This window comes from Eptatretus burgeri, chromosome 18 (genome assembly GCF_056783735.1).
Source record: "Eptatretus burgeri isolate ZD-2024b chromosome 18, Ebu_testis_v1, whole genome shotgun sequence".
NCBI lineage: Eukaryota > Metazoa > Chordata > Myxini > Myxiniformes > Myxinidae > Eptatretus > Eptatretus burgeri.
This window is the reverse complement of record NC_140978.1, coordinates 11,176,962-11,195,175: the sequence shown is the minus strand read 5'-3', so window position 1 is coordinate 11,195,175 and position 18,214 is coordinate 11,176,962. Positions and strand designations below refer to the sequence as shown.

Below are 18,214 nucleotides of genomic sequence, written 5' to 3'. Positions count from 1 at the left end.
TATATATATATATATATATATATATATATATATATATATATATATATATATATATATATATATATATATATATATATATATATATATATATATATATATATATATTTATATATATATATATATATATATATATATATATATATATATATATATATATATATATATATATATATATATATATATATATATATATATATATATATATATATATATATATATATATATATATATATATATATATATATATATATATTGCAATTATTTATCAAAACCATGTTGGGTCAACAGTACAAGATATATATATATATATATATATATATATATATATATATATATATATATATATATATATATATATATATATATATATATATATATATATATATATATATATATATATATATATCTTCTTCTCTTCTTCTTCTTCTTTCGGCTGCTCCCGTTAGGGGTCGCCACAGCGGATCATCCGTATGATCCGCATAGTGATTTGGCACATGTTTTACGCCGGATGCCCTTCCTGACGCAACCCTGGTCGCCTCTTAGGACACAGGGATATGGTACACCTATTTTAACCGGGGTATACACCGGCCCAGTACACTGGTACTCACTTTGCCGACCTTGGAAGGATGACAGGCTGAGTCAACCATATATATATATATATATATATATATATATTCCCCATTATTGCAAGCAGTTCTCTTACCACTTGTAAAATATCTTACGCATTACATGATCATGTTACAGGATTGTTTTTGTTCTGCTGGGGTTTTCAAGGCATGGTCGTGCGACAATACGTCGTGCGATTTTAATCATATATTTTTCCCTGAATAGAAAGGCTCGAGATCCCAGGGCCAACTTTCATCAGTCACTGGCAGTGCTGAAACATGCTAAAGCAGTGCATCCGACTATGATCACCAAGACATCGCTCATGTTGGGCCTGGGAGAGACTGATGAGCAGGTGGAGAGCACGATGAAAGGTAAAATGTAATCTTCTCTGAATCGAACTGGTTGTGAAATTGGGACAATTTAAAATTTCTTACATTCCGATATTAGGATATATCGCTCCCATTTCCTTTATTTTGTGTTTCTCTCAACAGGATGCAACTTCATTACTATCCCCACACTTTTTGAAAAAAACCTGGAGTATATTATAATCGGCTCAGTCTGTCTGTCTGTCTGACCTTCACGCTATCTTCTAAACAGTTGTGCAGAAATGCAAACATGGTAGTTACGGTCACCACATGGCCTGAAGGTGCAAGGGTAGCATCAGTATCATTTTAAAATGATCATTTTTGATCATCAGTATCATTTTTGATGAAACTTTGTACATGCAATCAACATTGGGGAACGCATGAATTATGTAAAAAAAATTTATTTCACCTCCGGTTCATGCCCCAGGGTGTGGAGAATTGGGGGGGGGGTTAATTCCTCTCATGCCGTGAGGTGCATAAGGCTACCGAGGCAGTTTCATTTGGCGGAGTACAACCCCGAACGGGTCGCCACCCTGACCCAGGATACTCAAATGGCTTACTACCCCAATAAACTGGTACATTTTGCAGACCTCGGAAGGATGACAGGCTGAGTCAACCCACCTGATGTTATTTCAATGACACGACAGGGGCTCAAACTCAAGACCCTAAGAACTTAAGGCAGTCACTTTAACCGTTAAAGCCAATACCAGGCATGGACATGGGATTACAGGGGTCGAAACGGGAAGAAAAAAAAATTGATAAAAAAATTTGATATTGGGTCATTCCGAGTGGAACCTTTTGCCATATTTCAACCTTGCTTCAGGTGGGAAGTGTAGGGATTTTCTACTATTTTGGCAGTGACATACATTTTAAGCAGGAAATAGTACAATGCCACTGTGCTGACTGAAGCATTGAGCAGCAAGTGTGTGCAAACTATTGACATTTCACCTTGAAAAGAATATTAGAAGAAGACTGAACTTTAATGATGAGATCACTATGCAGAATTTCTACAAATTGTCCCCCAAACTATATTGGATGGAGTTGGAGCCGAACTCTACGGATACTAAGTTGTGCTACGCTCAATCGTAACGGTATCCTTAGAGGAAACAACTTTCGACTTTGTTCTGTATCGTGGTACCAGTTGTCATTTATAGTTCCTCTTATGTAAAATCATGGCATCTCATCTGGAACACCCTGTACTAAAGCAGTTGAGATAAGCTGGCTGTAAGAATCTTCCTAAATGTGATTAAAGATGAAATACTGTCAAACTGCTGATAGGTTGAGGCGCACCCATCAAATGATTATGCAGAAAGAATAAAGTAAATGACAAAGCAAGCACTCGCCCCGAATCAAAATAACTTACAGATGTGGCATCAATGGATAATGAGCTGAAAGCCCCTTCCCCAAACACCCTTCTCCCCAGGTATATATGTCAAAATACTGGCACCGTATCTTCCATCACCTTGGGGAGAATCTTGTACACTGAAAAACAAGTGTACTTTGATGGTAAAAAAATAATCAACATGAGACACGAATGCCTGGTGTTTGCTTAATGGTTAAAGTGGTGGCCTTGGGATCCTATGATCCTGAGTTCAAATCCCACTTGGCTGTTGAATTGATATCAGGTGGGGTTGACTCTGCCTGTCATCTTTCCAAGGTCGGCAAAATGAGTGCCAGCTTGCTGGTATCCTGTGTCAGAGTGATGACCTGTCCAGGATTGTGCGCAATACTAAAGGAGACTGCTTAGGCAGCACCAACGCTCTGCACAGAGTATGGTCCCAATGGATGGATGAAGCATTGCTGTGTGCAGCTTCCTCCGTCTCCAAGCCGATATCCTTTAGCATGCTGATGTAGGTGAGAGCTGGTCTGCCCTGCTTCGGCCTCGGCAGTAGCAGTGTCCAGCAAACCCGAGATGTAATATTTTCATATTTAATTGGTTCGTAGTGCACTATTCCATGTTCTTGAATGTGAAGTATGTCAATGTTTTGTTCTTTAAAGTTGTACGCAAGCTCTTCCCTTGTTCCAGGTAGACGGATAGTTCTCACATTCATTGTTGCTACTTTGATTCAATTTTTGCAATGCACAAATTTTCTCCTTCGTTTCCACATTCAAATACACTCTGTCATCGTGGCTCTGAAGAGTGTATCTCATGAGATCTCACAAGAAAACAAGAAGCGAATACTTCAATATCGCGTGGCTGGGGGCAGTAAAAGTCTAGGTTAAGAATGATGAAACAATTTTGCAGTTATAAAATTTAAATGTAGATGAATTAAATGTAGATGATGAAACAATTTTGCAGTTATAAAATTTAAATGTAGACATGGTGAATTAGCATGCATGATGGGAAGAGTTGTGATGTTGGACAAATTTCTATTTATAGCCCTCAGATCAAAGGGATGTACACGGCCATAAGTGTGACAGAAGACACAGGACAGAATAGCCAATAAGTGTGACAGAAGACACAGGACAGAATAGCCAATTATATAACAGCGCGATGTCGCCGTGCTGTAATAAGTCAATTGAGGTGTGGTCACTCTGGGAGAGGGAGGATATCATGGGTTTTGACCCTGGTGCTGTTATTTGTAGTCATCAAATAGCAATAATGACTACTTTGGAAATCAGTATTGCATAATTGCTGGGGTTTTCAAATGGGGCGTTGTACACAATGTATGCAGAGTGGCAGGACCGAACCCACTTCCTTTGTCCTTTTGCTTACTTGATAGATGCCCTTAAATGAAACAAATTTGGGCAAGGATTTTTAATCCGAACTTTCGGTTTCTATATTCCAGAACTACGGGACGCAGGCGTGGACTGCTTAACTCTGGGACAGTACATGCAACCCACTCGGCGGCATCTCAAGGTAAGTATGTTTGTGTGAAAGCTCGACTTCTCAAGTGTTTGCAAGGTTGTTTAGAAATGTACTGGGAAACCACCATTACTTGTTGTTTTGGTCCTGGTGTTAGGTGGAAGAATATGTGACTCCAACTAAGTTTTTGCACTGGGAAAACCTGGGCACAAAAATGGGATTCCTCTACACAGCTAGTGGCCCTCTCGTCCGCTCCTCCTACAAAGCTGGTGTGTATACATGTGGAGTTTATTTTGACATTTAAAAGAACCAAATACTAGTTCAATTAGACAATGATGTTTTGTAAGCACAAAGGAATAAGACTCATGTTTACAGGATGCTTTGAGTTGGCCGAAAGGTTCACACAAATCATTCCCCTCCAGTGAAGTTGTGTTCACTTAACTTGCATAGAAGAGTTGTGAATATATTGTTTTTTGATTGGAGGCAGCTGAGAAAAAGTTATCTACTTCATTCATTTCACAGGAGAACTCTTTTTGAAAAACTTGGTGCAGAAGAGGAGAGCAGATCCAGAAACCTGATGGTGGGTTTCTTCTGCTATCCAGAAACAGAAAACTTCTGGTCTCCTCCCTTGTAACCTGCTTGGACATTCATTTTGTCATTCTAATCTAATGTGTTGTCACTGTCTCAAAACTGAGAATTAAAAAATATGAAAGACACACACACACAATCTTTGAAAAACTTTAAAAAAGAAAATCCATTGTTTAGGCAAGAGTAAAGTACATGTTTCTCAAGCTTTCACATTTGGATACACAGCAGTGACTTGTTGGTGAGGACACTGGACTGATATCCCAGAGGTTGTATGCTCAAATCCTGCTGAAGGAAGCAGTATTGGGGATTTGGATTTGAACCTTAAGGAAGTCAAGTTAGTTTCAGGCCACTAATGGATCGTCAGCAAAAAAACAAACAAATATACTGCTGGCTCGAATGGACCTTCAGGGTGAGAACAATCTGCCTGCCCCGCATGGTCTTGTGAGGATGCTAATCCACTCATTGTTGTCTTATTTACCTTCCTTTATTAGAGGTCGTTCCAAATTATGGATCTGACCCTTCTTTGCTTAAAACTTTTTTTAAAAAACGATATGTGCTTAAAAAAAATCTTTTCAAAAGATTGAAATGTTCTCGACTAAAGAAAATGTTTGGACCTCACATTCAACACCATTTAGCATTGATAGACATAATTAAATGGGAGCAGGAGAATCAGTAACTAAATTCAAAGACATGGCACAAAAAACCCCAGCGCAGTCCTTGCAAATGATAAAGCACTAAGGCTATTTGTATTCATCTTATCAAAAGGGACCATCTAGATATTACATACACCAAAATAAGTGGAATTCATTCTTCTCCTCCTTGTACTCCCTCCCATCAATTTTATTTATTCTCCTCTCCTCCTCTTACCGATTTTTCCTCTGTTCCTCCACCTATCGTACATTGCAAGTACAAATTCCCTGACATCCAACACACTACAAGTATAAAGCAAATACCGGAGACCTGAAAATCCTTCCAGGCAATTTCTATTTGTACTACTGAGAGGGAAATGTCCTTCAATGTGAGAAAACGATTGCCAATTGACACAAAGTGTCTGTGCACTTGAGGGAGCGCAAAGCCCACTACTTCCTTTCAAAACTGAAACGTGCCAACAACCATTTACATATATGATAAAAGAACTTAAATATTTAGCTACAAGTAAAAAGTCAAACCTCCATTATTACATGAATGCATAAGGAATGTGTGAAATTAAAAAGGAAGAACTATACTTTAGCAAATCGTTTTTCTTAAAATCACATGCTGTCGTGTAACAAATCCTGCTCACGGTGGTGTAGAAACAAACATATGCTACAACTTAACCTTCTTGGCAGGAGGGGCAAGTGGGTCAGCTTTGCATGAGCTTGTTGGAGTGTATGGGATGCCATTTTTGACAACCCGCTTTCCAATGGTCTCCACCTGCAAAGGCAGAGGGCCAGCTCAGATAGCCATTTAGGTTTTAACACAGACGTGGAAAACTCATACAATCAATCTACTTTATTGCAACAGTTTCACAACTCTGATGTATGGTCTCCTGCTGACCTGAAAGCCAATGTTTTGCAACTTGTCATGCAACGAGTCCAAAATGCGTCTCCCATCGAAGATAAATGCTGGCTTCAGCATGCCATGGTATATACGCTCATATTCTAACTCCTACGAAGGGAAAATAAGGAAAATGGAAGTGAGAAATTTTTTTTGTGGTGAGGCACCAGATTTTTTTTTTCTCTTTCTTTACAGGATATAAGGCTCATAGTGCTCTCTATCTCTCTATCTCTCTATCTCTCTCTCTCTCTCTCTCTCTCTCTCTCTCTCTCTCTCTCTCTCTCTCTCTCTCTCTCTCTCTCTCTCTCTCTCTCTCTCTCTCTCTCTCTCTCTCTCTCTCTCTCTCTCTCTCTCTCTCTCTCTCTCTCTCTCTCTCTCTCTCTCTCTCTCTCTCTCTCTCTCTCTCTCTCTCTCTCTCTCTCTCTCTCTCTCTCTCTCTCTCTCTCTCTCACACACACACACACACACACACACACACACACACACACACACACACACACACACACACACACACACACACACACACACACACACACACACACACACACACACACACACACACACACACACACACACACACACACACACACACACACACACACACACACACACAAACAAACACGTCACTTCTCGGGGCACAAGGTACCAGCAATGGTGCCACCTTTCTCACCACACTCATCGGGGAATTTCCTAAGGAGGAATTTCCTCATCCCCAACCTATGGGGATTATCCGTGCTCTTATCCTTTTAAATGCTGACTGGCAAGAAAGGAAGCAGCACGTACCATTTTTAAAGTTCTTGGTGCGACTCAAGTCGGGGTTTTAAACCACCAACCTCCCAGATTCGGAGTGGACGCTCTAACCTAACCATTGCACCACGGAGTCTGGTAGGATTGCACGTGGAACTTTACATTGCCATTAAAATATAGTCATCTCATCAACACTGGTTTGTGAAATGTCAATCCTTCCGTGAAAACAATAGACTGGGTACATGCTCAAACAAATTTTAAACTGCAGGTTGGGCACACTGGAGCCTTCAGGATCTGGAGAGCACTCAGAGTCAAGAGGGAGCAACCAGTTATACCTGTTGAGATGAGGGGTATCCAATAAGCCCCAAAATGATGTGCATCAAGCCTACTAGAAAGTGAAATGCTTTTACTAACGAATTTGCATTGTTGTTGGAATAGCAAAAAAGATTCACAAATACAAGGTACATCAGCAGCATAGTCCAGTAAATTTCCTAAAATTTTATCACCATGTATGGTGAATAAACACGGGTGGTTCAAATTTGACCTGGACATAGGCAAAGCAATTTATGTACAGGGTGTTCCAAAATTACCTCGCCAACTTTTGTTGTTCATATATTTAGAACCACAAATGATGCAATGACACCCTTTGGCTTATATGATACAGAAACTCAAAGTTTTGTGCAAACCATCAATACACTTCAACTAGCGATACCCGTGCACATGCACGGGATAGCAGTACAACATAGCTGGTAGCAGACGACAGACCGTACACGGGGAATGATAAAAATACGCATTGTGCAAAATGCAAGTGGTACATTGGAACGCCAAGACTTCCCAAACATTGTCGGCATGTCCGCTAAGTGCCACAGAAATTTCATAGGGATCGTGTGACAGCGAGCCAAGTATTATAATACCAAGCTTGGTATTATAATAGAGATGTGAGCTCCGTTTGTCGCATACAGGACATCAAGGCAGTACACGATTTCTTGCCATGTTTGGCTCAGTATGTTTGTGTGCAGCAGTGCGCATGCAGCTGTGATCCGAGAATGAAGATCCTGCAGGTTTACCACCTTGGTGTTGTCGACATCATCTTTGACAAACCCCCACAAGAAAAGAAAAAAAAATCAAGAAGGATTATGTATGGTGATCATGGGGGACAGGTGGTTCGTCCGTCTCGGCCAATCCAGTGACCTGGACATTTTAAATTCAGGACAGCTCGAACGACTAAGGCCCAATGAGGGGGAGCGCCGTCCAGTTGAAAAATGATATCGGGTTGCAGGTCTTCTATCAGTGGGAAGGCGAATCCTTCCAATATGTTCATTTAAATTGTTGAGGTCATTATCCTCTGCAAAGAAAAATGCAAACATGCTGAGCCAAACAGGGCAAGAACTCGTGTACCGCCTTTGATGTCCTGCACGCGACAAACGGAGTTCACATTGAATTGCATTGACGGTGTGCACAAAACTTTGAGTTTCTGTATCATATAAATCAAAGGGTATCGTTGGATCATTTGTGGTACTAAATATATTAACAACCAAAGTTGTCCGGGTCTTTTTGGAACGACCTGTATATTATTCCAAGTCAAATTTGAAACAACAATGTACAAATGCTGAATAAATTTGAGATGGAAGTAGTATTTCACTCAAAAATCCTTGTAATCAAGCATTTCACTTTGATCTTGCATGTGCGTGAACGAAACGATGGCATATACAGTACGTCTTACCAAAGCCTATACTGTGTATTGTTCTGAACCAATATCATACATCTAGGACCTAGGTGTTCTGCCGGGTCATGGAATAAGCCCAAATGAAGACCCAAGTTTACATCAAAAAACAGGGCTTAAAAACAAGGAAATGGTTCTGGTACAATTCCGGATAATTGGTGCAAACAAGATTAACACTCGATTCAAAGAAATGTGTCTCATGCAAGGTTAGCATGTGCAGTGGAAATAGCTTGAAGAAACACTCATTCAATGAAATAGATGAAACATCATGAACGAGTTGGCTCAGCTTCCTGCCTTCCCCCCACTCCACACCTTGAAGACATCCCACTCGGTGCAGATGACGATGGCATGTGCCCCCTCACAAGCTTCATACACGTCTTTCTCCACCGTCACTAGTTTCGTGACTGCAAGTACAACATTTATTGAGTTCCGTGTGGATGCTCGTTAATTTTTTGCAAGTCTTTTGTCTTTGCAGGGCTATGAGGATCCCGTTAAGCTGAGAACATAATGGCAAAAAAGCATTTTGGCAATATTTAGCACAAAGCAGAGTCAATTGACATTGGTAATTAGCTCTGGTTCAGCCCCAAAAATGTAAAACCCTGTTATAAGCAATAAAGGTTGCTGACAAAGCAGAGAGGGGGGGGGGGTCAAAATATTTGTTTGCTCTTTTCTGTGATTCAAAGCCAAAAACAACTTCTGTCATAATGGGCATCAAGAAACTCACTGACTGTTAGAAAAATGATTGATTGGCTGGAAACTACGTAGAGAGTGATTACCATCTGTGCCAAAAAAGTATCCCTTGTAAAACCATCACAGTTGGGTTACTTTCTCATTAACTCCCAAAAGTTTGTACTTTCAAAATATACCATAAATAGGTGAGGTCAGCCATGCAGTACTCCCTCTAACTAATGGCATGACCAGGAGTCTGCGGGGGGGGGGGGGGGGGAAACAAATGTGTGATTGCCTGGAAACTACATCGTAAATGATCAACATCTGTATTCGGTATCACTGTCGCAGTGGCATTTGTACAAGGTTGAGGGGGAAATACTTTTTGACCACCCTCGTATGTGAGCAGTTTCAAGAGGTTAGAAATGAAATTACTGGATCTCCACTTTTTTGCCCCAAAGTTATTTATTTTGATCAAATTTTTCTTCTCTCCACCCTTCCCCTCATTTCCCTTCCATGATGCCATGATAATTCCAACCTGTGATTTTTAGGGAAGGGCTTCATACAAATAAATAGAGGTGAGAGCATTTCAGTGCAAGACTGGTGAAATATGATTCAACACAAGGTGTCTTTCTTTTGGTTCTTGGCTGATAGGAGGAACCAAAAGTAATGAACACCCAAGCTGAAGCTACTGTTTGATATCACTGAAATGATGAGGTCAAATCTTAAAACTCAATTTGTTTTTAAAACTCATGAATGGATTCTCATCGATATCTATCTCTTATTCCCTCCCTCTTATCTCTATCTACCCCTATCTTCATCTCCATCACTCCATATAATTAAAATTAGAGAAAAAGCACACCTCTGTCGGGCTCCTCGCCCACAATGCAAGATTGGGACAAATCGTTGATGATCTGCTCCTTTTGCACTTTTGGGTCAAAGATGTGCAGCTGTGCACCCTCTTCCATCAGATACTTGCAAATATAGATACTTGAAGACTCTCTGAAAAAAAAACAATCAGATTTAACATGTGTGCAGATCTATATACTCAAAAATAACTGTTTTACTTTTTTTGCAAAGTGGAGGGCTTAGAGGCAGTTAATAAAAATTTTCAAAAAATGAAACCATACACATGTTCGACAGATGAGAGAAATTCATACGTTTTGTTGAGGATGCCTGTAATGGCACTGTTTTACACCAAATCCCCCCACCCCCCACTGACTTTAGAATGGGGTTGCTGGCAACACATCCTTTGATATAGAGCTCAAGACCATTGAATGATGACATCCAATGATGTCGCAACGGAATGAATGTCTACAAAGGTCAATAATATGTGTAAGCACCATTTGAATGAATGAATTCTGCAACTCTCCTCATCCCCTAAATACGCCACTGGAGGGAATCCAAAGGGTGTTGTTGCAATTCCTGGTGTAAAGCGGCCTACAACTGTGCCAGAATATGCACAGGAGGACCAATTATCTTAAATCTATGCCAAAGAATGTCTGAAACGTGCTCTATTATATTTAAAATCAGGAATCCTTGCTGGCCAGGCCAATATTGTGACAGCAAAGTTTCGCAAAAACGTTTAAATGCACGAGAACAGTTGAGTCTAGCATTGTCATCCATGAATACAAATAGGTCTTGCGAGGAGTGATAGGTTGTCAAAATGTGGAACAACGCAATCCAAAATGTCCCGACAGTACTTCTCGCCTGTCAGGGTGTTTCTTATAACCTGATGGAAGCCAAGATGACGTCAAATTTCACAGCAAGACATCTCAACGTTATTCATCTCAATAAGTTGCCATCTTCGGGATTCCCCACAACTTCTACGGGCCATTGAAAAACATTCTGCCAATGAAAGCACTTAACATCATTACCTTCTCCAAACATTAATCAGATGAAAGCGTTTTTACAAGTTGATACCCCTACCATGCTGTACATGCTTGGTGTGAAAAAAATGCCTTGGTCTCGTGATGAATGGAAAATGTAGCCTGTCCATGGAGAGTTCTCTCAATGTTTGAAAGAAATTTTTAATGCGGTATAATATTTGTTTTGCAAACAGTACTCCTTGCAGTACTTACTATCTTGGAGGGGTGCTTAACGTTTTTTCCACGTGTAATGAGTGTGTGTGTGTGTGTGTGTGTGTGTGTGTGTGTGTGTGTGTGTGTGTGTGTGTGTGTGTGTGTGTGTGTGTGTGTGTGTGTGTGTGTGTGTGTGTGTGTGTGTGTGTGTATATATATATATATATATATATATATATATATATATATATATATATATATATATATATATATATGAATCACATTTATTCCCTCTAAACAACGGGTTTGGGGCTAACTACACATGTACTTACAGAGATATCTCACCTTCGGGACCTGAATGGTGGTTTGCGAATTTCCACAACCGTAACAATATATATATATATATATATATATATATATATATATATATATATATATATATATATATTTATATATATATATATATATATGGCAGTGTGCTTCCACCCGTCCGTCCGTCTCCTCCATAACTCCAAAACCATGAAACCTAGCGCCCCAAACTTTGCATGCAGACAGAGGAAACTCCAAGGTGATACATGAATGACAATTAGGCGTCTGGGTTAATTTAAACACCCCTTTTGAAGATAATTTATGGGATTCTCATCACAAAAAAAAACAAAATAAGCCTTACCAAGATGGTGGTACGCCATCTCGGTCAGCTCGCAAGTCTTAAGCCGCCATTTTTTTTGGCCTCCTCAACAATGCCTTGGAATAGGCCGCAACGATTTCTTAACAATCGTTTTTCTTTCTTTTTTTTCCACTTTCTTCACTTATATAATCGAATGCCTGATCAGCATAAAGATGAATCACTGGATGCATTGCAATGCTTATAAACACCCGGAGACGCCAGTGTTTGTGGCTTTATTTAATTTCCGCACATGCCATAACTTCTAGAATCTGTAAATCTAAGCCAAATTTCAAAATTTAAGCTCCAGAATTGAACTTGGCAACAGTTCCGACTGCTAAAAAAAAGTGTTCATTTGTCCAATTCGACATTGCTTGGGCATTTCCGGGTGCATGGATTTATATGACCGATTGGTAATCGCTTGCCAAGCCAGCCGTTCCGTTGGAGTGCTTGCTTGAGTACTTAAGGCACTTGGCAAGCACTCTTCAACAGTCACACTGTCAATGAATATATCGATCGACTTGAACAAAGTTCAGGGCCAACCCATCTGCATTTGGCCTTGCGGTACCTCGTCGGTCGGTGGTTCGCTCGCTGAAAATGTGCAATTTTATTTTACACCACGTTTCCCCTTTTTGTGTGATGTTCATTATTCCACCTGTCACTTCAGCGTGGATAAATCCAGACAAAAAAATTAAACGTTTCGTTTTTGAAAGTTTCTTCAACTGTTTTATTTGATTGCTTGTTGGAATGGTTCAATCGAAGGCAATTGGCGAGCACTCTTCAAGCTTTGATGGCGATACGGCAGCTTGGTTCTCCACGGGGATATTTCCAGATAAAGGAAGGGAAAATAAATTAGGTGATTACAATGAGAAAGAGTAAATAAAAAAATGTTTTTAGTTGTTACAAAGCAATGAATTGCCAAATCACGCCAGGATAACCAAGAGGTAAGCCCGCTCACTCTGAGCTGTCCAGCCTGGGTTCAAATCCGGACCGAGCCATAAACTGTCGACCCAGTGTTTCATACACGGTGATTCATAAATGTGTGTGCCGTCTCTCAGAGGGAAGTTAAAACTGGGCACCACGTCATATTGTTGCGAATCTGGAAGCCATGAGCACACAACATTCAGGTCCAAGAGCTCAGTTATTTCGATAAGTGAATGTGGATAGATAGCTCCCTTTCCCTAGTCTAATGGGTGAATAAATGTAAATGTGCTGTGAGTTACTTTGATAGCCAGGGTTTTCTTTTATTTACACCCCTCATGACTACGACAACGCCAGCATCACCTTCACCTCGCTCTGGCCGACGCCATGCCTACGGGCGTGTCAGCACGTACATAGGCGGAGCCCATGCAGAACCATGTTGCTCAACTTCCTATTGGAGGGGCGGTCCTTTGGAAGAAGGCGGAGTTCAAGGAGGGGCCTCGTGGCGGCCCTCGACCAATTGGCGTGCTACGGGTGGGATGACTGCCGCTCAGCCAGTCAGATCCCGCAACAGGAGGAAAGGGGTCCGTGTAACGTCACCACGTCCCGGGCCAATCAACGGACTTGCCACGCGTTTTGGCCAACCACTGGGCGACGAGCAATTCTGCGTGCCAAAACCGTCCAGTCAGGGAGAGCGGGAGTGGCGGAGGCGTCCCCCCCACCCCCCACTGGACACAGGGTGAATAAGGGGGTGGCGCGTTCGGACGGAGATTCTCTCTTCCTCCTCCTCATGATCAAGAGCCTGAGAGCTTGAGAGACATGATCCCCCACGAGAGCCGTGGGGGTTCCGCACCGCGTCCCCAGTGTCTGGATTCGGCTCGGCTCTCGCTGGTGCCCGGTTCGACCCAGTTCAAAGACCACACGAGGTGGACAGATCTGAGGCAGAATCTGGTCTTCATTTCGCCCTTTCCCTCCGAGTTGGAGGCGTCAATAAAGACCGTTTTGGGTCCGTTTCTTTGGGTGTGCGTGTGTGTGTTTGTGGTACCAGTAAAGTAAGTAGTAATTGTATAAGTGCCTTGCTGTACATACGTGCCTTTTATTATTCGGATAGTTCTGCTTCTAACGTGCCCTCCTGCTCCATTATAAATAAACCATATGTTAAATGTATCGGTTCGTCCTCGTCCTTTCTTCAATTGGTTTAACACGGTGCGTGTTTGGAGAATTAGCCAGGCTGTTGCCACTGTAAAGGGACATTTGGACCAACAAAAGCTCTGTGACCGTCCGCTGGAGTCGCACACGGTTTGAGTACGCTAGCGTCTCGTTCCGTACGAGCATCTTTGAGGGTGAATTTCCCCGGTAGTTGGACGACATGGGTATATAGGTAAATTGAAATTGGCAATCGACCCTACCCCACGTGGTCGACCTATTCGCGAACTTCGGTCCGATAAGGGACCCGTCGGCTCCGGAGTTATCCGGGGTGACGACCTATACATTCCAGGTGATCGGTGGAGTCGACCCTGCAGCTCCATCTAGCGGTCGTGCTCGTTGCCGATACCTGGCTCCGCAACAATATACTGTTACGGTGCCGGGGGTCGGCCGCGAGCCGACCGCTCTGATGGAGCCGCAAGTCAAGTCGGCCCGACCGATCGCCCGGAATATAGATCGCCGCCCGGATAACTCCGAAGCCGACGGGTCCTTGTGCAAGAACCATGAAGGGCCAACTTTTCCACCACGTGGTACAGGGTTATTTGCCAATTCTTCAAAATACATGGAGACTACGTGGCGATTCACCGAGCCTCCACACCCTCGACGGAACACGTACGAAACAAGCCGCTTAAGCGAGCCTGTCCCGTGCGCGATTCCGAGCGGCTTAATCGCCGAGAACGGTCGGTCTGAATGTCCCCCTTTTACGGCAAACCAACGGCTTTCTAACTACCAACCCACGAAATGCTCAGTCAATGAACGAATCGACGTGACAAGCTGAAAACATTTAACAATTGGGGTATTTATTAATAATAATGGGGAACTAGGGAAGCACGTAAGAGCATTGACTAAGGACTCAAATTCAGAGGACAGATGAGCTGAAACCCAGAACCAATCTCGAACCTCGTGTGGTCTTCAAGCTGTTTGGTCCCGGGCTCCAGTAAGAGCGAGCTGGACCCAATTGCCGTGAGCCGCGATCCTTCCCGAGCTCCAGCGAATCCTCTCGCGCTTCCGAACACGTGCTGGTGAGACGAGGCGCCGATCCTTCCCGTTAATGCGTCGCTTCCTCGTAGAACCACCTCCAAGATGAGGCCAAGGAGTCGCACCAAGCCGGCAGCAAAGCGGAGAAAAAAGAGCTCTGAGCCGAGCAACCAGCTCAACTCTCTTCCGATGAACAAAGCCTCTCTCAACACGAACCAAGAACTCCGAGCCGAGCAACCAGCTCAACTCTCTTCCGATGAACAAAGCCGACTCTCTTCGACGAACCAAGCCAGAACCCAAAAAGCGAACCGAGCCAAGCAGAACCCGAAGGTCTGCTGAAAGCCAAGCCGAAGCAAAAAGCTCTCCAAAAAGTTTCCACCTCGCCAAGCAGAACCGAAGCTCACTGAACCAAAAGTCTCAACCCGAGCCAAGCAGAACCCAAAGGCCTGCTAAAAGCCAAGCCGAAGCAAAAAGCCTTCAAAAAGCCTCGACCCTAACCTGAGCCAAACACAAGCCGAAACTTACTAAAAAGCCAGCAGAGAATCTCTTCCTTATCCTCCTCCGCCCCCTCCCCTGCTCCCGGCGTGACTCATGCCCTCGTGCTCCATCCCCCCGCTAAACCACGGGTGGGAGGGAGTTGTTTACATCCCGTGATTCAGGATGGGAGGGCTCTTCTTCCTCTTCGCAGAAGAGGAGGAGGGATGTCTCCATTGTGTTATGATTGCTCCCGAACGATTAAATTGAACCTCACAGCGCACTAAATCAATTTCTGCCCATTAAACAATGGAAGGTGAACTATCTAGGGAACAAGCACTTATTGACATAACTGACTAAAGGAACCTGAATGTTGTGTGCAATCGAATTCCCAAATTCGTAACACTACCCCCTCCCCTTTTTATAGACTCGTCCCGAGTCGTCAAATTTTCGTGTGACCAGCATGTGCAAGTTTTCCCCCAGTACGTTTTACCTTCGGATCCCTGAGTGCAACATTTCTTTATACGTGTCCCAAAAATAAATAACCTAATGCGCTGCGTAACTAACTAAACAAACTCTCACAGGCTCATTCAGACAACTTAACTAAAATTGCCAGCGCTAAAACAAACATGCAGGTGGGGTTCAACTTATCAACAATTTTCATTTAACTTGTTCATTACATTACACTAACCATGGCACAGGACCTGTGATCTGTGAAAGGGAAAAGGTAAAATTCATTGCCAAGTCTTTGGTGCAGGCTGCAGGGGAATGGATGGAGATGGTCACAAAACAAATGAACATGATGGATGCACGGGCTCCCTGCAGGGCAGTCCTTGCAAAACTGAATGATCCTGGCGCACATGGTAATGAATGACACAGGGGCAAACTCAAACAAGGGCTCGCAGGCATGGGGTCATGGCAGAGGCAGGCAAACTAGGCATGGCAAGGTAAGCCTATGCAGAACAGGCGGCTGCAGCACAACAGGCCGGCAGGTGAAGCTGGCCGGCCTCTGGTGTGGTTCCATCAGGTCTGGAGAGAGTGCGGTAGTGCCGGCCGCTCTTAAGGCCGGCTCGGACCTAGCTTAATGTCTCCCCCGACTCTATCGCCTTTGCCTGTCTCTGTCCATCCCCACTCCCTTAATTTGCTACACAACAACAAAATTTAGCCCCTCTTTATCTTTATTATTTTTATTTCCCTTTTATAATTGTCTCCCTAACCCCCTTTATAGTCTTTGTCTGGCTAACCTATCCTGTCAACCCAGCCTACTCCCAACCCCTACGTTCCCTCTCTGGAGGGGAATAGGGAGAGACTAGCATCCTGTCTCGAGACCCACCCAAGCCTCAGAATGGCCTCCTCAGAGTTCAGAGATCTACCAAGGTGAGTCCAGCGGCCTACAACGAGCGAAGGGATGGATGGTGTGAAGGGGTACATCTCTTATCTACCCTAACATACATTAACCTGAAACTACCCCGGGGCTTTCCAAAAACGCCTGACACTTTTAAACTATCGGTTCTAATAACCATGATTCCCGTCGCCTGTGTTGGTGCCCATTATAAATTTGGGCCTTGCCCTCAAATTTTCATTCGTGCACTCACACAATTTCCTGGCTGGGCAGCGTGGCTCAACGGGCAGGAACGCCCCCTCTGCTGAACTCTAACCATGGCACCCCCAGGCCCGCAGGCTGCCTCCGAGCCTAGCTGCTCCCTATGAACGCGGGGGGTTGCCCTCTCTGGCATTGCCCCCCCTCCGATGCCCACGTGGCGTGTTGGTGCCCCTTGTCCCTTTCCGAGGGTCACCCGTGCCCACTACACTGCCCCCGCTGCTTTTGCATATCACCCCTGATGCTTTGCACGCTCGCATCCATTTTCTCCCTCAATGCTCACATTTCGTGCATCATTCTTTGCATGAACTGTTCCATCATCTCCACACACTGCTGCTCTGTTGTCCGCCCTGGCCGCCCCCACTGCCGAACATTTAGTGGTGCAGTCGTAATAATAAAACAAACCAGATGAATAGCATCGCCACTTTTCCCAACCCTGGGGTAAAGATGTGTCTTCCTCCTGGGTGTCCTGGACCATGGGTTCATCTACACTTACACTACCCACCTGGCTCAGCTCGCCTTGGCTGGCCATGTCGCGTGTTGGAAATATAATTTAACAATGCTCGCAATTTGGGGACATGGGGGGGGGTGGGGGTTCGCTCCGTGTACCCCTGATCCGATTCCGTCAATTTAGCTACGGAGACAGAGGGGTCTGAATCGCACTCCTGACACCCACTGTTACGATGCCGGGGGTCGGCCGCGAGCCGACCGCTCTGACGGAGCCGCAAGTCGAGTCGGCCCGACCGATCGCCAGGAATATAGATCGCCACCCGGATAACTCCGAAGCCGACGGGTCCTTGTGCAAGAACCGTGAAGGGCCAACTTTTCCACCACGTGGTACAGGGTTATTTGCCAATTCTTCAAAATACCTGGAGACCACGTGGCGATCCACCGAGCCTCCACACCCTCGACGGAACACGTACGAAACAAGCCGCTTAAGCGAGCCTGTCCCGTGCGCGATTCCGAGTGGCTTAATCGCCGAGAACCGTCGGTCCGAATGTCCCCCTTTGACGGCAAACCAACGGCTTTCTAACTACCAACACACGAAATGCTCAGTCAATGAAAGAATCGACGCGACGAGCTGAAAACATTTAACAATTGGGCTATTTATTAATAATAATGGGGAACTAGGGAAGCACGTAAGAGCAGAACTATACCGACTATATGAAATGCAATACAGCGTCATTTACAGCACATAAAGCACTTAACAGTTTCCAACTTGTTAGACGGGCCCACGGACACACGTACACGTACACGTACAAGTACACACACACACACACACACACACACACACACACACACACAAGAAATGG

The 18,214-nt window shown here is 43.7% G+C and overlaps 2 protein-coding genes across 14 annotated transcripts in view; one reads left to right on the top strand and one right to left on the bottom strand.

Annotated features, from left to right (window-relative positions):
• LIAS (lipoic acid synthetase) overlaps nt 1–4,495 on the top strand; it is a 37,828-nt gene extending 33,333 nt beyond the window's left edge. For 3 of the 4 annotated variants that reach the window (XM_085863721.1, XM_085863722.1, XM_085863720.1), the window contains 4 exons: nt 832–977; nt 3,761–3,831; nt 3,935–4,046; nt 4,300–4,495. In XM_085863721.1, the coding sequence (XP_085719847.1) occupies nt 832–977; nt 3,761–3,831; nt 3,935–4,046; nt 4,300–4,355 (385 nt within the window). In that variant the 3' untranslated portion in view covers nt 4,356–4,495. The remainder of the gene's footprint in view (nt 1–831; nt 978–3,760; nt 3,832–3,934; nt 4,047–4,299) is intronic. The other variant, XM_085863723.1, reaches the window with a different exon arrangement.
• An 8-nt stretch (nt 4,496–4,503) lies between these two features.
• Nucleotides 4,504–18,214, bottom strand: part of UGDH (UDP-glucose 6-dehydrogenase) — a 59,462-nt gene continuing 45,751 nt past the window's right edge. For all 10 annotated transcript variants that reach the window (XM_085863717.1, XM_085863719.1, XM_085863715.1 and 7 more), the window contains 4 exons: nt 9,900–10,039; nt 8,684–8,775; nt 5,902–6,012; nt 4,504–5,778 (listed from right to left, as the gene is read on the bottom strand). In XM_085863717.1, coding sequence (XP_085719843.1) covers nt 5,671–5,778; nt 5,902–6,012; nt 8,684–8,775; nt 9,900–10,039 — 451 coding nt within the window. In that variant the 3' untranslated portion in view covers nt 4,504–5,670. The remainder of the gene's footprint in view (nt 5,779–5,901; nt 6,013–8,683; nt 8,776–9,899; nt 10,040–18,214) is intronic.